This window comes from Cydia amplana, chromosome 20, assembly GCF_948474715.1.
Source record: "Cydia amplana chromosome 20, ilCydAmpl1.1, whole genome shotgun sequence".
NCBI lineage: Eukaryota > Metazoa > Arthropoda > Insecta > Lepidoptera > Tortricidae > Cydia > Cydia amplana.
Window position 1 is genome coordinate 12,910,858 of NC_086088.1, and position 25,954 is coordinate 12,936,811.

At 40.0% G+C, this 25,954-nt stretch overlaps 1 protein-coding gene across 1 annotated transcript; it reads left to right on the forward strand.

Annotated features, from left to right (window-relative positions):
* Window positions 1-570: 570 nt before the first annotated feature.
* On the forward strand, window positions 571-22,128 carry LOC134657765 (methionine--tRNA ligase, mitochondrial). Its single transcript, XM_063513330.1, is given in 13 exon segments — window positions 571-1,011; window positions 1,641-1,739; window positions 3,695-3,876; window positions 4,835-4,954; window positions 7,634-7,742; window positions 15,948-16,066; window positions 16,617-16,768; window positions 18,724-18,929; window positions 19,416-19,610; window positions 19,981-20,099; window positions 21,023-21,187; window positions 21,189-21,353; window positions 21,991-22,128. Coding segments are annotated over 13 exon segments (1,854 nt in total). The 5' UTR covers window positions 571-926.
* Window positions 22,129-25,954: the final 3,826 nt, after the last annotated feature.

Consider the following 25,954-nt stretch of genomic DNA (forward strand, 5'->3'; position numbering starts at 1 on the left):
TTGCGCATGTGAGCCGAAGCACCAGACATGTGATCATCTTAATTTAGCTGGGTGCTTACAGCTGTCAAACTTTTTCTTAAAAAAAATGACAGTGACCACCTGGTGACGAAAATGTTGACTATCAGCCAAATCAAAGTGTAATTATACTTGGTCAACCAGATCTTGACAGTAGAAAAAGGCGGCAAATTTGAAAAATGTAGGCGCGAAGGGATATCGTCCCATAGAAAATTTGAATTTCGCGCCTTTTTTTACTGTCAAGATTTGGTTGACCAGCTATAAATATTCCTTAAACAAATTAGCATTGAAAATAAATACTTTCTATAAAATCAAACCATGACTCCGTAATTAAAAATCGTAAATACAGCTGTTACATATACTGGGTCAACCAAATCTTGTCAGCAAATAGGAACAAAAAAATCTATACTCATCCTTTTCTTTTGGGTGCTAGTACTAGTGTAAGACAAAGATAGTATGATTCTCTCTGTCTATGTTTGAAATCAAACAGACCTTTGACACACTATATTTTAATTAAAACATTTAGTAATCCGAGTAGTAGAACATTTGACATTTGACCCAGTGTTGTGAAACAGTACGTAAATCGGAACACAGAACGTATAACCCAGCTAAATTAACTACCTCACATTTTCAACAAAAATGCTTTAGTTAAAGCTATTTCCTAAATCACCTTCATATCACTCTTGCCTGCTGTCTCGTGGAAATGTTTTCCTTTTGAAAGCATTTTGAAAGACAATTTTCATTTTAATTATCAAACAGAGGTGTCCTGTTTTATCTTATGCGATGGTATAACAGTTTACTTTGTCGGCAGACAGAGATAAGCGGCGAGTGCGTTCATTTCGAGTGACCTTTCTCTCATAAATTGTTCGTTCGAGGTTATTTTCTTGTGGTTTTCCAAAACAAACATTAACATGAGATTAACATTACGATTATTTTCTTCCGTTGTTCAGAAACGACCATTTTTCGTTTCTACGCCGATCTTCTATGTGAATGCCGGTAAGTTGTTTGTTTAAAGCTCTTTTGCTGACTTTTTACTGGCTATTTTTATGTAAATTATTTTAAGCTATACCTGGTTCTGGCCGGCTCCAATCCTATTTTGAGTTCATAGTCAAATTGGCGTCGCAATCCCTGCTAGATATTAATAAGTTAATCATGATACAAATATAACTAGATATTATTAATTCACTGGAGTTCCTATTATTAAAATTATTTAACAATAACAATATTTTTATTCATAATTAAAGTTTATGCATTTCATAATAACATCTGTGTCTTTGTCTACATACCTATGAATCTTTATTTGCAATTTTATCTATAGTTTCTCTTCCTCATTCAAACTTATTTAAGCATGATTATATTCTTTTTCAGCATTCATGCTACTTCTATAAATTATTTCTAATAAATTGATTTAGCAAAGTTATTGTAAATAAGTCACAGTGAGGCACTTGGAAGTTACTTTTTGAAAGGAGGTTACTTACAGTGTGATCCAAGTGTGCTTATATAACAAACTGACCAGTCCTTCTTGATAGACCCTATATAGGCGTCACCTGATAGAAAGTGCTAACAAAGCGCAAGATACATTTCTGGCCTAGTCCCAGTTCTAATAAGTGCATTGTTTGTCGCAGCCCCTCACCTAGGGCACCTGTACTCTGCGGTGGTGGCGGACGCCATACAAAGGTTCGAGAAGCTGACAGACCCCAACTGCAATGTCTTATTTAGCACAGGTAATGCCAAGTTAAATGTTGTTAAAGGTTGCATTATGAGATTAGGAGCCACTGCCAAAATGTCCCTGGACAAGACCAAGACCTGCAGTTTGCTAGATGGCCCATAATCATCCATTTTACTTTTATACATCTGTTGTACCACATTTTGAAGCAAAATAAAGATATTTGTATTTAGGAATTTTTTTTTATTGGGAGGAAAATCCGTTATGGATACCTCTGCACCGCAGGGACAGCGCGGAGTTTATGTCGGACTTTCACCAACTAAAAACCTTCCAGTTGTCCTCCTCGGCGCATTTCGGACGGCTCTGGGATCTCCAATGAACCCGCCAGTGCCGTCCTAGCGTTGTGCCCCTTTGTGGGTCCCCTCTTTTTGCAGTCGCAGTCCCTAGCTGCGACCGACCGTCTCCGACCCCGAGGACCCCTTTTAGTCGCCTTTTACGACAGGCACAAAACTTTAAAAAAATAAAGTAATATGCTGTGAATGAGTGCAACACATCATAATGTTCCAGTTTTATGAGTGTTTTATGGTTGGTAGTTAGTTGGTTCAATTTAGACAAATCCACTTGAAATGAGCCACAATTGAACCATCACATTTTATGGTTTACCTGTTATCTTTATAGCAGCTTGTAAACATTATTAGGGGACTAAATGTTGCCTGTCTGTTACACTATTGTTTTACTTTTCGATTTCAAACATAGCTACTTTCTTTTTAATACAAATATTCTATACATTTGCCCACGTGTTTGTCTATGTAGAATTATTATTTCCTTGATAAAAACTATGTTCTATCTTTCCCTGGCACAAAAATTATCTTAATACGAAATAGAGACAGATATATACCGACATTACCGACTTACGCATCTATCTAATCAGTAAGGGTTGAAATTTGAGTTTCCCCAGCCCACAGACAAGACATCCTCTAGACTGAGCATAATAACGCTACCCGCTACCCCCTCTGCCACTATATACGGTAGTTTTATTCCATCTTCGAGTCAAAGTGTCAGTGTGGTTCAAAGACACGGACCAATCACGGCACGGGATTCGCTCACCTCTTCCCCCCGCACCCCCGTATTTTTGACAGCATCGATTTCATGAAATAATTGCTCTAAACTCCGTCTAGAGGATTCCTAGTCTATGCCCCAGCCACATAGCAAATGACATGGAAAACATCTTTAGCTTCTTCCTCGGCTCGGTCGCTCATTGCTGAGGATCGCGACCATCTACTGATGCTCGTCTCCACAGTGTGCAGTCATGAGCATGAGCCAAAAATCTTTATCCAAATGCAGAAAAACAAGACTGTTTCTTATTCTTATTGTGTAAGTTCTTACAACAATCTTGAAGAATGGTATGAGCAGTAGGCACAGCATTACAAAAGCAGCTTAAATACTAACAGGATAGAGCTGCAAATCGTTAATATGTTTATTGTTCCACTGCCAGTGATTTATAAATATTTTCAGTTTCAACTTGTGTCATTTTCCACATACTTCCTTAATGTTGTTTATAAAACTGAACATATCAGGAAGTTGCTTTTCCACCAGGACAAATATTATACTAATATATGATGCCGAATAGCACCATCTATTTTAGCTGTCAAATTCAGGGCCACGATTTGTTCTTAGACCTTACACTTCTACGTCAGTAACTCTTTGGTTTAGGTATTATGACTAATATGTAATAGACAGTAGTTTTTAGGGTTCCGTACCTCAAAAGGAAAAAACAGAACCCTTATCGACCTTATCGTGCGTCTGCCTATCTGTCTGTCTGTCTGTCCGATACTACTGGGTCTAAAATTTTTAAAAAAATACACAAATTAGTTCTTTACCTATAGATGACAGGAAACCTAATAGAAATGCGCAGTCAAGCGTGAGTCGGACTTTATGTACGAAACCCTTGGAACGCGAGTTCGACTCGCACTTGGTCAGTTTTTTTTTTCTAAGCCTATAATTGTCGCTCAGGCACCGACGAGCACGGTACCAAGATCCAGCAAGCGGCCGCAAGAGCCGGGCAAGCACCAGCCGACTACTGCTCCGCCATCTCGGAGGAATACCGCCGGCTCTTCGCGGAGTACAACGTGGAACACACGGACTTCGTCAGGACCACGGAGGATAGGCACAAGAAGGCTGTGGCTCACTTCTGGGTACGTATACACTTACAGGTATACACACCGTATACAATACAAGTACTCTTCATTGCACACCTCAATACAAAAACAATACAAATGAATACAGCAACTCAAGTAGAGGTAAACAGGTGGTCTTATCGCTAAAAATCACGATCTCTTCTAGACAACCTTTGAGTAGCATATACCTCAGCAAACAAGTACACTTTACATCTCAGTGAACTTGTCTAGATTCCACATTGTGCGCAGTGAGGAAAAGTCATTTTGTCTACGCTGCGAGCCATTTGATAGTGTGCGACCATAATTAAGCTCTTGTCTGTGTATGATAAATATGATGAGAGACCGAATTTTTAATTTTTTTTGCATGTTTTTGGGAATGTTTTTTTCTGCTGGATGCGTAGAGTCCACATGTTGGTATTTCATTAGCATCGGTAAAATGGCTTCTCGGCATTAACGTCAGTGAAATTACTATAGCCAAGGTCGGAGAAAAACTGTCACAATAGCACAAACAAGTAAAAGTAACAAGCAAAATTATCGCAAATTGCAATTAATGGATCACAATTTGTACCTAGTTACATATTACATGTAGTTACATTTTTTCGTAACATAGGAATAGGTACATATATTGGAAGAGTACAACTTTTTGGTTCAGGGAAGTGGGGGAATTTTTTTATGCAAATTTTAATAGGTTACAATCCACCGTTTTATAGTTCGTTTTTTTTAGCATTAGAAAAAAGGTAAACAATCTTGATGTGTCTTTTAATTGAAATACATGTTTTAAAAATAAGTCACGGCAAATATGTAACAATTATGAATCTAATACGATCATTTATATTCTTCTGCTTTCATAAGTATATGTTACTGATTTTTAAAAAGCGTTTTTCAATTAAAAGACATGTCAAGATCGCTTACCTTCTTTCTAATGCTAAAAAAAATGCTAAAATAGTGAAATTTCTACCGCTATCTTCTATTCCAGAACGAGTTGGTAGAAGGCGGTCACATCTATAAAGCCGTGTATTCTGGCTGGTACAGTGTCAGCGACGAGAGCTTCGTGCCCGAGGCGCACACGAGGGAGGTCGTGCAGAACGGACGGAAGGTACGCTTCTTATATTGTCACTATGTAGCTACTCCGATACATATAGTTGTTCGATAGTTCTAGTGCCCTAGCGAGTAGAAGGGACACATTTACAATGCCGTGTAGTCTGAATGGTACTCGGTCAGCGACGAGAGCTTCGTGCCCGAGGCGCACACGAGGGAGGTCGTGCAGAACGGACGGAAGGTACGCTTCTTATATTGTCACTATGTAGCTACTCCGATACATAGTTGTTCGATAGTTCTAGTGCCCTAGCGAGTAGAAGGGACACATTTACAATGCCGTGTAGTCTGAATGGTACTCTGTCAGCGACGAGAGCTTCGTGCCCGAGGCGCACACGAGGGAGGTCGTGCAGAACGGACGGAAGCCGTCGAGGCTAGCTCCTACCTTATCCGCTGATAACATTAAAAAGGCGTACTACGGCTACTTCCACTCCATCCTGATATATGGCGTCGACCTGTGGGCAACAGCGGCTGATCGTGAAAAGGTGTTCAAAATCCAAAAGCGCGCCGTTCGAATAATTGCTAACAAACCGCACGATCATCCCGCTCGGGGCCTATTCAAAGAGCTCAAAATACTCACCCTACCTAGCGTATTCATTCTCGAAGCCTGCCTGCACGTCCGGTACAACCTCGGGTCGTACCCGACTCGCGCGCAGCACCATGCCCCCGGCAGGAGCACGCGCGGCCAGCACCTTCTAGTCGTGCCGTCGCGGAGGCTAGCTAAGGTTCGAGGAACACTCGGTGTACTGGGGCCTAAAATGTACAACTGTCTTCCAGCTGACATACTAAACGCGCCCAGCGATGCAGTTTTTAAAAACAAGGTTAAGAATCTGTTACTAGATAAGGCTTGTTACACAATTGACGAATACTCTGAAATGATATCACTGGCCCACTCATAAATATTGTAATACTTAGTCAATGTTAAACTGGCAATCACTGTGCAAATATCTTAAAATTAAACTTAAACTAATAACTAACTGTGTGTTAAAAAAGATATATGAATTAAAAATGTGACATATCTAGTTATAATATATTTTTATGCCTGACATGTAAAATTCTGTTATACTTTTACCAATAAAATTCTGATTCTGATTCTGATTCTGAAAAAAGGTACGCTTACTTTTTAAATAAATTAAAATTAAATTAAATTTATTTAAAACCAACAAAGGATCAATTTCGTTAAGCTTTGGATTCCTCCGAAAACGGTGCCGTCATATGACGGCCGTCATATAGCGGCAGCAAAAGACGGCCGTCTTTACGGTGGCGACATGTGGAAAGTACCACGGCGTCATAACACACCGTCATCCACCAAGGTCAAAGCGGCAAATTTGAAAAATGTAGGCGCGATGGGATAACGTCCCATAGAAAATTTGAATTTCGCGCCTTTTCCTACTGACAAGATTTGCTTGATCATCTATAATTCACTTGGAGGATGAAATATCATCAGACAAGGAAAATAATCGTAGTACGGAATCATTTATTCAAATCTCGTGTCATTTATTCCAAAATGGCGTCACCGCTATCTAATAAAACGTTCACGAAACTATCGACAAGGTCATGACGGCCGTCATCTTACGTTACGTTGACAATCAACGTAACGTAACGCCGTCTAGGAAACCGCGCCATCTTGTTTACATAGACAACGTTCTAGTGACGTCAGTCAACGCTATATAGCGGCCGTAATATGACGGCACCGTTTTCGGAGGAATCCAAAGCTTTAGTGACACATTTTAATCTTACAACTAATGTTAGCAGGTACATACACACACTTATTAACTAACTAACTACATATTTACATATTTCTTTATTTATTTAAGCACATGTGGAGTGCACCACAGTGGTTCACACACACTTCCAAACCATATTACTGAATTATCTATTAATAAATTTAAGAATTATGTAAAGCGTAAACTTATATCTAAAGCGTATTATACCACACAAGACTACATGAATGATAAAACAACGTGGGATTAATTGTTATTCGAAATGATTATTTATATATTAGGTATATTTGATTAATGATGAGGAAATTGATATTCCGAATATTCCGATGTTTGTACTTCTTTTGTGTTTTTTATTTATTTATTTGACATTTAGATTTTATTCTAGAAACATTCTAGACTAGTATTTTTTATACAATTTTTTTTTCATGTTTGACGATCCTTTTGTGAAATTCTTATATTTGTGTTAAATTTGATTTGTATAATAATCCAATATTATTATGGAATAATAACATCAATAAATTGCTCTGATAATTAGCTTAAGATAATTTATAAGTATGTTACGATTCATAAGTGCTTGTTGCTAGGCCTACATGAATAAAGATATTTTTGACTTGACTTGACTTGACACAACACCACACACACCACAGTGGTTAAATAAGGCACCCACAACACAACCCAACCCAAGCAAGTCGTTGCTTCTCGTCTTGTTTTATATTATATACAGGGTGTGTTCAACCCTTAGTCCTATGTTGGACTTAATGCTAAGTAAGTTTTACGAAAGGAATGTACCCCGAAAATACCGTTCATTTAGTTACTATGGTCTGTATTTTACAATTTTGTTTTGATTGGTTGGGCCAAATGGGTTGATCGAGCTGTCTTATATAAGTATCTGTTTTAGGTAATATAAACACGGTGGTTATTGTATCAGTAGCAGTGTTCTGTGTGTGTGTGTGCAGATGCAGGTGTCTGCGGAGACGGGGCACGAGGTGGAGTGGACCGAGGAACCCAACTACATGTTCCGGCTGAGCGCCTTCCGGGAACACTTGCTGCGGTGGCTCAAGACAGGTACACTACACTCTAACAATATCAGTTCACTCATCATACTCAACAATGTGTCCCTTAAATAGCTCTTATGGCAGCAAATTAAGAACTATGGGACATATTTCTGAGTCAGTTGTATGCAGAGGTCGGAAACCGGTATTTGCTCCATACAAAAATACCGGTATTATTACGTTCTTTAGTTTATTATTTAATTTTTAATGGGGGAATCTAATAAAACAAAGTTGTTACCTAAATTAGGGTGATTCAAAAAATAATATTCTTGATTTTGTATTTTCCACAAGGCTCTTCTTGTTCCATATCACCTCTTATATCCCTATGCAAAATTTAAACGAAATCGAATAATATTTAGGGGTCGCTATGAAATGACACGTTTTTCGAGTACAATGAAAAGCAGTATTTTTTTTTGTATATGGTACTTTGATTGCAAATTTTTAACTTATGTTATTAACATTTAAGTAAAATTAGTAGAATATAACAAAGTTGCATTATAATCATATTATCTTTAAATCAATAATTCAATACCCTACTTTTCCTTTTCTCCCGAGCTCATTTTCAATACGTTAGATTTCGACGCAACTGGATATTTCTTTCTGTGAATATCAACGACACGGAGAAGATATTGTTTTTGTTGTTCATTTTTTGTGATGCTAGAATTGTATCTTTGTATTAAAGCAACACCTCGCTCTGCGCAGTCATTTACCACTTTCAATTGGTGGACTTTTTCCTGCATTTCAGTGTAAATTTCATCAGTATGCCACTCTGAAGGATCTTTCACTAGAAATGCTCGTGACTTGTCTTGGCCCTCATTGACAAGCAAGTCAAACAGAGTTTTCGTTCTTTGAGTAAAAAAAATCTCTAATGGCAATGGCTGCTGTTTTGAAAGGTTTTTCCCTCTGGTCTTTTCAAAGCTTTTTTTGTTGGCGGTTTTTGGAGATTTTGAACCATCATTCTTTTTGTCTCGGGTGTAATTCTTGGATCGAATAAAGAAAGACCGATCAATTGCTCTGACCAGAGGTGACGGCGAAATGCTTTCAGAGCAATGGTGCTAATCTTCTTGTTAGGATAGTCTTGAAGCTGTGATATGAAGTTTGCATCGTTAAGAGGTGCTTTTGCAGCTAGCGGAGCTTCGTTCCAATATCGCCCGTAGAGGAGACTCACAAACAGGGATAGCTGTGTAATCGATCCACCTGCTGCTGTCAGTCTGAATTGGTCTTGAAATAGATATATTTTTAGACAGTAAATAGCTTTCGCCATCCAGCGAGCATGATGTAAAGCCCCAGGCTTGCGGAACTTAGCTTCAGCAGTTATCTACGAGCTGCCGAGGAAGATACGGCACAAATTCAGCAGTTCAAGGTAATCATCTCTGGGTTGTTGATGGTTTATCGCCTCATTGTAGTATTGACTCATTTCCTGGTGTAATGCAATGAGTTCCGCGTTCTCATACAAATTTTCGCTGCCAACTGAGAATTCTTCCTGTTTTATCTCCGGCCATTTCTTTTGGAAACGTTTGAACAGACCAATATCAGGACCACTGCTCGATCCGAACAAAGCTTTGAAAACATCAATAAGAATTATTTCGAGAACATGGTGTCGACAAGCAATCCAAACTAGTTCTTTGTCTAGAGCTTCCTCAATCAAAGTACATGCACCCAAGTTCAACCCAGTGTTCGAAGCAGTTGTGTCAAAGCAGAGTCCACGCACCTGAGCTCTCAACTGCCAGTCGTCGAGGGTCTGTAAGCATTTGATGGCTGGTACCGCCAAAAGCTTTTCTTCTCCACCGCTACTGACAATGATAGCTACACGGTCAACTTTTTCTACGCCACCAATAATATCGGGTAATAATGCGAATAAAATGCCATACTTCGTAAAATAATATTTACTCGTAAATCATAGCGACCACTAAGCGTTGTTAGAATAGGCTGATTTTTGGTGCACATACGTTTTTCGATCAAACGAACAAAACAAAAATTGGGGAGCAAGGAAATCTAAGATTTTTTTTTTTCTTTAGTAAAGTGAATCACCCTAACCTAAATACATGTTTCAGTTCTACGCAAAGAGCATAAAATAATTCAAAATATTGGGCTATTTCGGAGTTTTTCAAAAATACCGGTTCCGAGCCCTGCTGGTATGCACCCATGTTTTTACACTTGACTGTTCTACAGTGATTGTTTATGGTACCGTTGGTTCGTGTTCTTCTCTCACTCTCACTGAGCGTAAGCGTGAGCGAGATGGATGTGCGAGCTCGGGGCCGCTGTGGTGTGGCGTGCTGTAGTGTGTTAGTTTAGGATTAGTATTAAACGTAACGTCGAACTGACTGGTTGTTTCACTGACTACGTCTCCGCCTCGACCCCCCGCCTCAGATGGCGATCCTAGCCAGCGCGTTTCGCTAACGAAGGACTTTTTGAATACTCGAGAATAATGACGCAATCGCGACTCGCGACTCGTGCGCTTGTGGTGTATGCAGTGTTCCGTTCACTCAGAAAAAACTTTAATAAAAATGGGCAAAGAATGCTCTAAGTGCGTGTGTGACAATAAGGAGGTCATCGTGAACCAGCACGGCGACTTAAACGATGCCGGAGCCGAAATAAGGGCTCACACAAGCGTGAACAATATCTTGCTGTCGGTGGTGCTGGCCCTGTGTGGAGCTGGCGTATTATATATCGTCTACAGACAATATAACAATTGTCATAGAAAGCTGGTGAGACATGAACTACGGGACAACGCATTCCGGAGACTTCGCTTAAGGATGTCGGGGCGCGGTGATCGTTCCAGCGGCGACGTCCAGGACCAGGAGGTACCGATACCGGCGACATAAATGTGTGCGCGTAACTATGCGGTCCCTATAGTTATGTAAGTTTTTTTTAATTGTCTTCATCGCCTTGAAACTAATAGTAAACTCTTATCTTTATTTTTATGGAAGAACTTGATGTTGTATTTCAAAGTTTAAAGGATATTCAAGTCGCATTAAGAAAACTAGGTCAGAAAAGGCAATTGTATCCATTAAATGTGAGTAACAAAATAAAAAATGCCACTAGTCTGTATGAAAAATATAATCTGATTCTTGTTAACTTAAATAAGAGTGATTTTGCGATAGAATATGCTGAATATACACTAGAAAACTTAATAGATAACATAGAGTCCGTTTATAAAAAGATTTTGTCATATCAGTGTAACATAACGCAACCTGCTTGTTCTAAAAATAGCTGTACGATAACCACTACCATGGACAAGTTCGAATTAAAAACGGCGGCGACTTTGTTGCCTGTAATGGATGGTTCTGAAGATGTAACAAATAATTTAATTGATGCAGTCAGTATGTATGAGGGATGCCTCAAGGAAAGTAGTTGCAAACAACTACTAATAAAATTTGTTCTAGCCACAAGGTTAACAAAGTCTGCAAAATTAAAACTTAAATCTGAGTATGACACTTGCGAAAATTTAATTGCGGATATGAAAAAGTACTTGCTGACCAAAAAATCAGCTAACGCTTTGCTCATTAAACTAAACAGTGTTTCACAGGGTGAGAGGTCTATTTCGCAATACGCTAACGAAATAGAAGATATCTTCGTTAACTTAACTATCTCACAAGCCAACACGAACGAAAAGGCTTGTGAGGTACTTAAGCCAATAAACGAGCAACTAGCAATAAAAAAGTTTGCCGACGGATTACGGAATAGACGTCTCAGTACCATTATAGCGGCTCGAGACTACACGGACTTTAAGGACGCGGTACGTGCTGCGCAGGACGAGGAGTCCGCGCAGCCAGAGACCATACTAAATTTCAGAGGTAAGTCGTCCAACAGGAGCCACTACGGCTACGGGTATCGCGGGTACAGACCTTATAGAGGTCACCCTATTACACCAACTCGAGGACAGTATAGAGGTAATTACAATGCATCGACCCGAGGTTATTACCAAAGTAGAGGTAACTATAACATACCTACGTATAACAGATACCAGTCTCGCGGCAGCTATGTAAGATCGCGTTCGAATCGCGGTCGAGTTCCTCGTGGTAGGGGACAAGTACTTACTACGACTCATGTAAACAACGAACTTACACAGCCGAATACCAGTGAGTTTTTTCGTGCCTAAAGAACATGTATTAACCTTTGACGATAATATCGGATATGTATTTTTAAACACAACACATAAAGAGTGTTCATGGTTAGTCGACACTGGAGCTTCGTTATCAGCTATTAAATCCAAAGCGTTATCGGAACATGCTATTGTATACAAACAGGACATACCGGTACGCGGTTTAGGCGGTACTTTACATTCCCGCGCATATACGTACATTTCGTTACTTACTCCGAATGGTTATTCAATCGAACATAAATTTCATATTTTTGACAATTTACCTGTAAAATCAGACGGAATTATCGGGTTCGACTTTTTAAAGATAAATAAAGCTCATATTGACTTAGAAATCTTTCAATTAACATTAAGAAACCAAGACCTATCGACGACTGTGCCGATTTACGGTTCAACAAAAGTTAGCCGTGATCATTTATCGATTCCCGCTCGCAGCGAATCTATTCATTATATTAGATTAAATGAAACAATACTAGAGGATTGTGTTGTATGCCCACAAGAATTACAGGAAAACGTGCTTCTAGCAGGATTAATAGTAAAACCACGTAACAATGTAATCCCTATTAAAATTCTTAACACTAGCCATAACAACATAACAATACCTACATTTCAACCTACATTGTATGCATTAAGCGAATACAACATGTGTCAATTCAGCAAGTGCGACTCAAGTTCCGTTCGGGCTAAAGAGTTGTTATCGTTATTGAAACTTGACCACTTGCAACATAATGAGCGTGGAAACATTGAAGCTATTTGTTCTAAGTATGCTGACATATTTCATTTACCGGGTGATAAACTTACAAGTACTTCTATATGCGAACATACGATTAAGGTTAAAGAGAATGGTAGTCCGGTATATGTAAAACCTTATAGGGTACCTAAGAGTCAACAACAGGAAATACAAAAACAAATTAAACGAATGATCGATGATGACATAATTGAGGAAACGCGAAGCGAATGGTCTAGTCCTATTCTATTAGTACCTAAAAAAGGAATAAATAAAGATAAAAAAGAGTGGAGATTAGTAATTGATTACCGTAAATTAAATGAGAAATTAGAAGACGATAAATTCCCGTTACCAAATATTACGGAAATATTGGATTCACTTTCTGGTGCCATATACTTTTCGCATTTAGACCTCAGCCAATCTTATTATCAAGTCAAGCTTACCCCAGATTGTCGTAAATACACAAGTTTCACCACAAATACAGGCCAATATTCCATGAAAAGATTACCAATGGGTTTGCGCACTAGTGCTAGTACTTTTTCTAGAGTAATGACAGTAGCTATGTCTGGGCTAAATTATGAAAAATGTTTCGTGTACCTTGACGACCTTGTAATTTTTGGACGAAATTTAGAGATTCATAATAAAAACCTTTTGGATGTTTTTGAACGGTTAAGACAAGTAAATCTAAAATTAAATCCGACTAAGTGCCAATTCTTAAAAACTGAACTTCTTTACTTGGGTCACGTAGTTTCAGCAAAAGGTGTTTTACCGGATCCCGAAAAAATTAAAATCGTAAAAAATTATCCGATACCAACAAATGCCGATGAAGTTAGACGATTCGTAGCATTTTGTAATTATTATAGAAAGTTTATAAGACACTTTGCTGATATTACGTTGCCATTAACTAATCTGTGTAAAAAGGATGTACCGTTCAATTTCACCCAAGAATGTTATGAAAATTTTGAACATTTAAAAAATAAACTTATTTCCCCACCTATACTACAATATCCGGATTTTAGCGAAGATAAACAATTTATTTTGCAAACAGATGCGTCAGGTACAGCGATAGGATCGGTATTATGTAATTACGATTTGAGACCGGTGGCTTACGCCAGTCGGCCATTAAATAAAGCTGAGAAAAATTACCCGACGATACAAAAAGAGTTACTAGCCGTAGTATGGAGTATAAAATATTTCAGACCATATTTATTCGGGAGGAAATTCACTATTATGACAGACCATAAACCACTTATTTACCTTTTCGGAATGAAAGATCCATCAAGTAGGTTATTAAAATTTCGACTACTATTAGAAGAGTATGATTTTAACGTCTGTTATGTGAAAGGAAAAGATAATGTAGTCGCGGACGCGTTATCACGTATAGTAATTACTTCTAACGAGTTGAAAGAGATGAGTAATCAAATTATGACAGTGATGACGAGAGCACAGGCTAGAAGAATACAATCGGAAAGTGTGCAAAATGATGTTCCTAGTATCGACACAAACAAGCGGCCTGATCAACCGCGTGTTGTAGAGATATTAAGAATACCAGAAAATGCAGTAGAAATGATGTTAGTAAAAGGCGAGGAAGTAAACAAATTAGAAAAGAAAGGACAATTAATAATAAAAAAGAATGAATGTTTCAGTTATGATAAAAATAAAAAAATAATATATGTAAATCTCGATTTTAGATTACACTTTACGCGAGTCGAATTTGTAACTAAATTGAGTGATTACTGTAAAGAAATTGACGTCAAACAGATATGTATTATTAAAAATGATGAAAACGAGCTTTTTATCAAACGGATAATACAAGAGATAAATAATCGTAAACAGTGGTCCGGCCCACACGTATGTGTATTAAGAGGAGTAAAAAGAATATACGATGATGACGAAAAAAAATTCATAATCAGTGACTACCATTTACTGCCCACAAGTGGCCACGCGGGGGTACGTAAAATGGTTAACAATATTAAGAGACGATTCTACTGGCCATCAATAGAAAATGATGTCAGGGAATTCGTGCGAAGGTGTGAGTCTTGTCAAAAGCACAAACACTCTCGACATACAGTAGAGCCGATGGTAGTGACGACTACAGCCTCGTCGGCATTTGATAAGGTATTTCTAGATTTAATGGGACCGATCGATCAAGACGACGAAAATTATAAGTATATACTTACTATTCAGTGCGAGCTGAGCAAATTTGTAGAAGCTTACCCACTTAGAAGTAAAGATACGGTAAGTGTGGCACGTAGTTTAGTTAATAATTTTATATTAAGATATGGACCACCCAAAGCCATAGTTACGGACAGGGGCACCGAGTTCATTTCCTCTACAATGAGTGAGGTATGTAAACTGTTAAAAATAGATAAACTCCAATCAACAGCATATCACCATGAAACAATAGGTTCCCTCGAAAATAGTCACAAAAATTTAGGTTCTTATCTAAGAATACAGTGTAATAAATATCCAGAAACGTGGAGTTATTGGCTTCCATATTGGTGTTTCACATATAATAACTCAGTACATACAGTAACAAAGTACACCCCGTTTGAACTTGTTTTTGGTAAATCATGTGAATTACCTTGTAGAGTAAGAAGTACAATTGAACCATTGTATAACCCTAGTGATTATAGTTTAGAATTAAGGTATCGATTACAAACGGCACACAAAGACGCGCGTGAAAACTTGATAAAGTGTAAACAACTTAGAAAGTGTACTTACGATACAAAAGTGAACACAGTGAGTTATAAAAAGGACGATCTCGTCTTAGTGAAAAGTGAAACCGGTAACAAACTCGATACGTTATACAAAGGACCATACAAAGTGATTAGATTAGAAAACCCTAATGTTGTAATTTCTGTCAACGGAAAAGAGGATACTGTACATATTAATAGAACTAAGTTGTTCGTTTCGGACACTTAACGTGTCTTAACTGTCATACTTATATTTTTATTATGTAAAACTATTAAAATGCCATACACATTGTAAGTGTTCTTAAGTAATACTTGTTAAAATGAAAAACAACAAATTAGTAATTGAAACATCTATATTGTGTGGCATATTACAATTGTGTTTATGACATTGTTTATGTTAAAAAAAAAAAAATGTGTATTATTTTTCTTTTTTTTTTTGCCAACCCCGGTGGTGTGGTGTGGCGTGCTGTAGTGTGTTAGTTTAGGATTAGTATTAAACGTAACGTCGAACTGACTGGTTGTTTCACTGACTACGTCTCCGCCTCGACCCCCCACCTCAGACCGCCAATATCATGTTTTTGAATTTTAATTTGTTGTAAGTATTAACAAAAAAATGTAATCGCTGAGTTTCTGAAATGTAAAATTGCGCATGTTTAGAAGTAATTTTAATATGTTTAGTTTATATAATTGCAGATGGAGTAATAACGCCCAGCAAGTTCCAAAAACAGCTACAGGAACAGCTAGAGCGGGAACCGTACTTCCCCGACATCTCCGTCAGCCGACCCGCCTCGCGGGTCCACTGGGCTATTCGGGTAACTTATTCAAACAATGGAAATAAAAAAACACCTAATTCAAGTTTTTTTTTGGGTGCAATTTATCGCAATCGAAACGGAATTTTTGATCACTTTATTTTTTATGTTGTCATTGTTTCCGTAACGCAGGAGAAAAAAAATTACTTTTTCCTTACTGAAATAATTTACATGCCACTAATTCAAATTCATTCACTAATTTCATTTCATTTCTTTTTTAATTCACTAATTTAATTTCATTTCTTTTTAATTTCAATTAATTTATTTATATTTTGCTACAAAATGACATTGTATAGTTTATAGAGCATAATACTAACAATATTTTATAAGGCATAGTCGTAAGTACTAACAAAAAATGATCCCTGATGGTCCTTAAATAAATGAATTTATTTATTTATTAATGCCCCGTAATCAAAGATAGTAAATATATATATTTTAACTATAGGTAGCTATAATTTTAAGAGTAACGCAGGAGACATCACCATGGCAACAGAATGTTTCTAGCGAGTCGATCGTCCCCTAACAAGTGCACACTTATTGTCCCCTGTCCCAGGTGCCAGGAGACGAAGAGCAGAGTGTGTACGTGTGGCTGGACGCGCTGGTCAACTACCTGACCGCGACCGGATATCCGGACGAGGAGACTACGCGAGCCCGCGGCCGCGCCTGGCCCGCCGACGTGCATGTCGTGGGGAAGGATATACTCAAGTACATACATGCTCTTTATATGCTTTAGAATTTCCCCATTTTCTGAACTTCATGGTCATTCTCAAGACTAAGGATTTTCAAACACGAACTTTGGAAGTTTTGTCCAAAAAGCTGCACTACATTTTATATTGTCTTTAGGCCGTTGGTTAGTATGCAAACGCTTCACAAAACGAAGAAAGGACTACTTAGGACAGTAAAAAGCTAAAGCCTGGCATTCTTAGCTCCAGCGACACTGTTCTTGGATTGAATTTGTGTCAAAAATCAGGACCGGGGCGGTGTTTATAACGGCGCTTATTTTCTTATAGTATAGATACATACATTAATTTTATTATACGTGTTTTTAGGTTCAAGAAAAGGCATATTGTACAGCGAACTGTTAAAATGCATGGCCACTTTATGAATGAATTCCATTCTCAGTGTGTCCATGCAATTATGCAGCTCGCTTTTTATTGAAATATATAATTTTAGACCGATCGCATCAAAAACACTGTACTACGCTCCAAAACGCAAATAGCGGACGTAGCTGAAACAGCCGCCAAGCTGAAGTGGGACTGGGCGGGACACGTTTGCCGAATGCCGGATGGTTTGTGGGCTAAAACTAAAAAAACCGGCCAAGTGCGAGTCGGACTCGCGCACGGAGGGTTTCGCACCATCAGCAAAAAATAGAGCAAAACAAGCAAAAAAACGGTCACCCATCCAAGTACTGACTACTGACCCCGCCCGACATTGCTTAACTTCGGTCAAAAATCACGTTTGTTTTATGGGAGCCCCACTTAAATCTTTATTTTATTCTGTTTTTAGTATTTGTTGTTATAGCGGCAACAGAAATACATCATCTGTGAAAATTTCAACTGTCTAGCTATCACGGTTCGTGAGATACAGCCTGGTGACAGACGGACGGACGGACGGACAGCGGAGTCTTAGTAATAGGGTCCCGTTTTTACCCTTTGGGTACGGAACCCTAAAAACCAATCGGGTCCCACATCAAACCCGGGGTCGCGGCAAACCTCGACGGCGATGGCGAGACCTCGACGCCTTTGACAGGAACTGGTGGGATACGGGTCGAGACCGGGATACGTGGAAAGCGAGGAGGGAGGCCTTTGCCCAGCAGTGGGACACTCTAGGCCACTGACAATCCAACCTCTAGACTGAGCTTAGGCCAATTCTTTCATGAAACCGATGCTGCCAAAAATACGGGGGTGCGGGGGGACGAGGTGAGCGAATCCCGTGCCGTGATTGGTCCGTTCAAACACACGGACCAATCACGGCACGGGATTGACTCGAAGATGGAGTAACGCTACCGTATGTGTGGCAGAGGGGGTAGCGCGACTATGCTATGTCTAGAGGTTGGATTGTCTGTGCTCTAGGCTCATAGAATTAGATTTATTTACCTACCTACTGACATGACATAAATTTATTAATTTCCGCTACCTAAAGGTTGTCTGGAAGAGATCGCTTTTTAGCGATAAGACCGCCTGTTGTTTAACCTCTTCTTCCTGTATTACCCGTATTGTTTTCTGTAATGAGGTGTGCAATAAAGAGTATTTGTATTGTATTGTATTTATTTCAAGATGAAAATTACACTATAAATTTGCTACATTCGTCAAAATTATGTTTATCTTCTCATCACGATCGTCAAAAATTACATTATAAATTTAAAAATAAAAATAATAAAATTAAGATTAATAAATATACTCGGTCAACCAGATCTTGACAGTAGAAAAAGGCGGCAAATTTGAAAAACGTATGCGCGAAGGGATATCGTCCCATAAAAAATTTGAATTTCGCGCCTTTTTCTACTGACAAGATTTGGTTGACCAGCGGGCTCAGCACGGTTCCATTTTTATTGACTATCACTATGCCCGTCACTTTCGCACTTACATACTTGTTAGAACGTGACAAACGATAAAAATGCGACCGTGCTACTAGGGCAGCTATATATAAATAAATGTTAGATTCCACGGTCTATACTGGCCGGCGTTCCTGATGGCGGCGCGGCGGCACCCGCCGCGCGCGCTCGTGTGCCACGCGCACTGGACCGTCCACCACGTCAAGATGTCCAAGTCTCTGGGCAACGTCGTGTGTCCGAGGGACGCGCCCGTCACTGGCGACGCGCTAAGATACTTCCTGCTCAGGGAGGGCACGTTACACAGCGACGCCAGTAAGTATACGATTGGCGCAGTTCTGACCCAAGATAGTTGGTATATCTAATACCTTTAAACGAGCAATTCTTGTTTATTTATATATTTATTTATATATATGTATATATATATATATATATATATATATTTCGGGGATCTCGGAAACGGCTCTAACGATTTCGATGAAATTTGCTATATGGGGGTTTTCGGGGGCGAAAAATCGATCTAGCTAGGTCTTATTTCTGGGAAAACGCGCATTTTCGAGTTTTTATATGTTTTCCGAGCGAAGCTCGGTCACCCAGATATTCTCTCTAACGGGGGCCCGTTTCTCAAAAGCTCGTGACTTGTAATTTGTAATACGAGCGGATGTCACTTTTTGACAGCTTCTGTTAGAAAGGGACTTCCCCTTGTACTACAAGTTACAAGCTTTTGAGAAACAGGCCCCAGATGCAAAAAAGTGTTTTACTGTTTTAATTTTTTACATGGACTTATGTTTTTGTTTTCAGATTACAGTGAGAGCAAGTTAATAAACATAGTGAACTCGGAGCTGGCGGACACTTTGGGCAACCTGGTGTCCCGCTGCTGCGGCGCCGCGCTCAACCCGCGAGGCGAGTTCCCCGCGCTGCACAAGGCCGAGGCGGCACAACTCGCCAGGCGGGATGTCACACAAGCGTTACTAACACGAGTGGAAAGATTGCCAGGTAACAGACCCGCGAAGCGGTCAGGCTTCTGTACAAGGTTGAGACCGCTCAATTCGCAAAGCGAAACGTAATCGCATAGATCCAAATCCATTTAAAGCTTAAAAAATACATATATTATTGTAACTATTATAGGCACTATGTCTCGTTATTACATTTACATTACAGATGGCGTTAAAGTCAGTCTATATTTTGTGATATCTATTGAATTACCATACTAACTTACCTATACATATATTAAGACAACATATTATTATACATTGAAAGCCTATTGGTCTCCTCAATCTTATGTTTTAGTTTGTCCAGTATAAAGGCCTCAGGGATGCAAAGGGTTAGTATGTTTAAATGTAAATAAAAGAGTGTCTGTTTGTAGACCAATGTCGCGAGTATTACTCCACGTACCAGTTCTACAAGGCGGTGGACGAGACCATCGCCGCCCTGCACGCCTGCAACCTGTTCTTCGAAGCTCTCAAGCCGTGGGAACTGCGCAAGGTTATTACCTATACGGGTGGATCAACTATTTCTTGTGGTTATTCTGCCCGGTCAGCCAAGAGACAATATTAGCATAGTTTGTTAGAAGACATTGTAATTAATTAATTAATTACCTTCTTCTGACACGCTTGGTAGACGACCCTCAATGGAAAGGGTTTATAAGTATCACAAAAAAGCGTGTTTGGTGAAAAATGCCTAAAAATCAGGTTTTAAAGAGTGACCCAGGAGAACGTAACCATGGCAACGAGTGACAAAAAAAGTTGATTCACCCATATGTTTGTGTTGCAGCGAAAGTAATAAATCCGGATATTATATGGCCAAAATTAAATCTGATCCAAAAAGCGGCCAAGTGCGAGTCGGACTCGCCCATGAAGGTTCCGTATTTAGGGGATTATGACGTATAAAACAAAAAACTACTTACTAGATTTCATTCAAACCAATTTTCGGTGGAAGATTGCATGGTAATGTACATCATATATTTTTTTTAGTTTTATCATTCTCTTATTTTAGAAGTTACAGGGGGGGGGGCACACATTTTACCATTTTGGAAGTGTTTCTCGCGCAAACTATTCAGTTTAGAAAAAAATGATATTAGAAACCTCAATATCATTTTTGAAGACCTATCCATAGATACCCCACACGTATGGGTTTGATGAAAAAAAATTTTTGTTTTTAGTTCTAAGTATGAGGAACCCACAAAATGTATTGTTTTTTTTTCTATTTTTGTATGAGAATCTTAATGCGGTTCACAGAATACATCTACTTACCAAGTTTCAACAGTATAGTTCTTATAGTTTCGGAAAAAAGTGGCTGTGACATACGGACGGACAGACAGACGGACAGACAGACATGATGAATCCATAAGGGTTCCGTTTTTTGCCATTTGGCTACGGAACCCTAAAAATCGTCATTTATAATTGCAGGAGAACCGCCAACGCGAGCTGGACGTAGTCCTGCACCTGGCCCTGGAGACGTTGCGGGTGTCCGCCATCGTGCTGCAGCCCGTCGTCCCGCAGCTGGCCGCCAGTCTGCTGGACCGGCTGCAGGTACCCAGGGACTGCAGGAGCTGGGAGCACTGCCAGGTGACCATTGCAGGAGAACCGCCAACGCGAGCTGGACGTAGTCCTGCACCTGGCCCTGGAGACGTTGCGGGTGTCCGCCATCGTGCTGCAGCCCGTCGTCCCGCAGCTGGCCGCCAGTCTGCTGGACCGGCTGCAGGTACCCAGGGACTGCAGGAGCTGGGAGCACTGCCAGGTGACCATTGCAGGAGAACCGCCAACGCGAGCTGGACGTAGTCCTGCACCTGGCCCTGGAGACGTTGCGGGTGTCCGCCATCGTGCTGCAGCCCGTCGTCCCGCAGCTGGCCGCCAGTCTGCTGGACCGGCTGCAGGTACCCAGGGACTGCAGGAGCTGGGAGCACTGCCAGGTGACCATTGCAGGAGAACCGCCAACGCGAGCTGGACGTAGTCCTGCACCTGGCCCTGGAGACGTTGCGGGTGTCCGCCATCGTGCTGCAGCCCGTCGTCCCGCAGCTGGCCGCCAGTCTGCTGGACCGGCTGCAGGTACCCAGGGACTGCAGGAGCTGGGAGCACTGCCAGGTGACCATTGTAGCTTTTATTGTAATAATATATGTATACTTGCACAAAGACATTTCATGCCATAACGCAAGCTATTAGCGTATTATGGTTACGTTGTTTCGGTTTTCTCATATGTAATACTCATGTGGGAAAACATTAAACCGGCAGAGCATACAGATTGTATGGAAGATATAATGATAATCACATTGCATGTTATTTTTTTTAGGGTACTCTTTTTATTTTATGCATTTGTAAATGTTTGCGCGTTAATAAGGCATTTTCTGCCTGTCTATAATGTCGCGTTGTGTGTATAGACGGCGTCGTGGCTGGTGGCGGGCGCCATCCACGAGACGAAGCACATCCGCGGCGGCAAGTTCGTGCTGTTCCCGCGCGTGTGTGCGCACAGGAAGCCTGCGCCCGCGCCGCAAGGCCACAAGAGCGCCGCGCTGTGAATAGGGTTGCCAGATGGTCGGGATTTGGCGGGATTCTCCCGATTCTGAGCATGTGTTCCCGATTCCCGACGAAGTGAAAATTGTCCCGAAAAACAGCTTCACGTAAAACAATAATTTCAAGTTTCGAACTGTCGTCGAGCGAGTCAGCGTGCGCCGGGGCGCGCGTGGCGTGGGAGTGGGGCCTTGCGGTGAGGGTGCGATGTTATTTTTTCCCGACTTAAAGCCCTGAATCCCGAACAATTTATATTTTTTCCCGATAATAGCACCTTTCGATCTGGCAACCCTAGCTGTGAACCGTGGACTCTGTGGGGGACGAACACCTTACCCGGTAAGGCTTACCGCGATCGAGTGCACATACTAGTTTGGGGAAACTAGATAGTGGCTAAAAGGGTGAATCGACTTTTCTTGCCACTCGTTGCCATGGTTACGTTCTCCTGGGTCACTCTTTAAAACCTGATTTTTAGGCATTTTTAGGGTTCTGTACCCAAAGGGTAGAAACGGGACCCTATTACTAAAACTCCGCTGTCCGTCCGTCCGTCCGTCCGTCCGTCTGTCACCAGGCTGTAGAGTCGGACCAAGAAAAGTCTGCAGCGGATTTGATAGCCTACGCAGTGCAAGTGTCATTTATGCGTCATAATTTCATTAAAGTTTGACGTTTAAAATAACACGTGCACTGCGTGGGCTATCAAATCCGCTGCAGACTTTTCATGGACTGACTCTATCTCACGAACCGTGATAGCTAGACAGTTGAAATTTTCACAGATGATGTATTTCTGTTGCCGCTATGACAACAAATACTAAAAACAGAATAAAATAAATATTTAAGTGGGACTCCCATACAACAAACGTGATTTTTGACCGAAGTTAAGCAACGTCGGGCGGGGTCAGTACTTGACCGTTTTTTTGCTTGTTTGGCTCTATTTTTTGTTGATGGTGCGGAACCCTCCGTGCGCGAGTCCGACTCGCACTTAGCCAGTTTTTTGTGATACTTATAAACCCTTTCCATTGAGGGTCGTCTACCAAGCGTATCAGAACAAACTATGCTACTATTGTCTCTTGGCTGACCGGACAGAATAACAATAAATAGTTGATCCACCCACATACTAGTTTAAGGAAACTAGATAGATAGTGGCTAAATATATCGCAACACATCTTAGTTACCATAAAAATAAGTGTCTTCCGGTACATTTGGCCGCTTGGGCGTCGCTATCTATTCGATTTATACTGCACTATCCGATAGATTAAGTTCAAAAATGGGAAGATACTTGTAAACTGAGAGATTTGATCTAAAACCGTGAAAGATTACATTAAGTCGTTGATCACGTAGAGAAGGAAACTGCTCCGCCGCAAGGAAAGACAAACACCGCGCATTTAATTATTTTACTACAAAAGAGGCATGTTGTATATGGAGATTTTTAGAAAAAAAGTGCAACATTCATACTAAAAAATTCTGATTTAAAAACCCAACTACAAGCTTCGTACAATAATAGTTATTTTCGATACAAGTGCGAAAAAGAGGAAATTCGAAACGAGTGGCGATAAATTGTGACGTCCCACGGGTAAAGGTACCTTATGGCCGTTGGCGCTTACGCTATTATTAACGCCGCTCCGCCGCCGCGCGCTATTATTATTGCGGCGCTATGCGACGTAAGCGCCAAGTGCCATAAGGTACCTTTTGCCGTGGAACGTCACAATTAAAGTTTAAAGTTTCGACATCGCACGAAAAGGGCTATTTTACGCACTAGTGCGGAAAAGTAGCCCCATACGTACTGTAAACCATGTTTTAAGCTTCTTGGGTGCTCAATAGTAAGTAGTTAGGGAATATACTGAGGTCATACAATATGTTCATGAAAACAATGCCAAAAGGGTGTCAGCGATGATCTCGCCATTATCCACTGTAGATAGTTGTGTGTGTAATTGTATATGTTACTGGGATTGTTTAACGATAGTGCAATAACATATTATAAGTGAGGTGTAACCTGTCATTTGAAAGCCGAACGTATTTACACAAGGCCATGTACAGTCAGCAAAGTTATTAGCTTTGCCCCTAGCTGTGCAGGGATGCTAAACTAATAGCTTTGCTGAGTGTACCTATGTATGCAGTGATGTTGCAACTGCAACATGCAAACTATAGTCATTGTCAGTTATATGAGTACGACAGCTCATTGTAATTTGTAAACTGAAATAGATGTAATATACAACAAAAAGTGACCAAGGTACTTGGCGGTTAAAGGGTTGATACTGATAATATCTTAACACTTATACTAAATTATAAATGATATTACCTCCACCGCTTGCCGGTAAAATATAGTTTGTAGTTAGTTAGGTTACTTTATTCTTACTCATATATTTACCGTTATTTTCTTGTCAAACCTAATGTACCTACAGTTAATAAATAGAGTCAGACCAAGCTAAGTTGGCAGCGATTTCGATAGCCCAGACGGTGCAAGTGTTAAGGAAACGTCACAATTTTATACATGTTTGACGGTTAAAATAACACTTGCACCATCTGGGCTATCGAAATCGCTGCCAAATTAGCTTGGTCTGACTCGCTAGTTATTTACCAGTGTATCTTACATACATACAACCTACCCTATTTCCGGCACCCCACCAAAGCTTGCCACCTCACTTTAAAGGCTGCATTTTCACCAGAGATGTGCGAGGACGCAAGGGATGTGTTTGTTGAAAACCAATAGAATCACTTCATTTAGGTACCTACCGTCGCTCAGCGCAGCTCTAGAGGACAGTATTCTATTTGTACGCACATCTCTGGTGGTAGCGCAGCCTAAGGCAGCAGTGGTGACGTGCCAATCATAGGCGAGCTTACCGTAATATCTCAATGTTCACTTAGCTAACTTTACGAGTAGTATTGTATCTTGAGAGTTGACATTTCCACTCAAATTCTTCAACTTCTTCAGTCGATGTATACCTGTGGTGCGTTTTGTAGTTATTTGTAAATCTGATTGTTATTTATTTCAATTGTAAATACATTTGTTGTTGAATTATAAACGGTGTTTCAATTCCTTTTGCCCCGGGGCCCGGATAGTTCCCTATAATGTAGTACCTCCTTTAACCCTCGACCCGCCGCGCGTGTCAGAAATTTGCTACTGAATTTATAACTTGAAATTGTAAATTAAAGTTCAAATTGTCTGTGACGTATATGGATCTACTTAATTACATATTATTTATTATAGAACAGAGTTTACTTACAAGTTACAAAGATATAATTACAATCTTCGAACTCACAAAAGTACATCATATTTGAAATTTTTGGTTCACTTTCATAGTCTGTCGCTTGCCAAATCGGCGCCTTGAGTTGGGCTGATTCTGAAGTACTAAAAAAGCATTTTCATTTGTAAAGTGACTTAAGTTTATGTTTAAATTACATCAAATTTTAACTGCAAACATATACATGTATTGTGACATCCGTTAACTTGACTTTCAATTGTAACAAAATGAAAATGCACTTTAATGTTTTAGCACTAATCTGTAATTCTGTAGAGTAGGTGCCTACCTATTGATTGTGGTAAAGGAATAAAAATAAAACATCAAATTTATATCTGAGTCAATTTATATTTACGAATACGCTTATGAAATAATAATATTTGCATGGAAATACTGCAATAACGACTAACAGGTCAAGCTAACATCCGCTACAGTAAGCTACTTACAGCCGAACGAACACGTACGTACAACTAATATCTCAACGCCGACCGGACCGGACCGGGGCCACGTCGTGCTTAAAACGAAGCAAAATTAGGCAAACTACCCGTGATTGACACTGACAATAGGGAATATTACGCGAAAGTCTGCGTAGGGGGCGCCA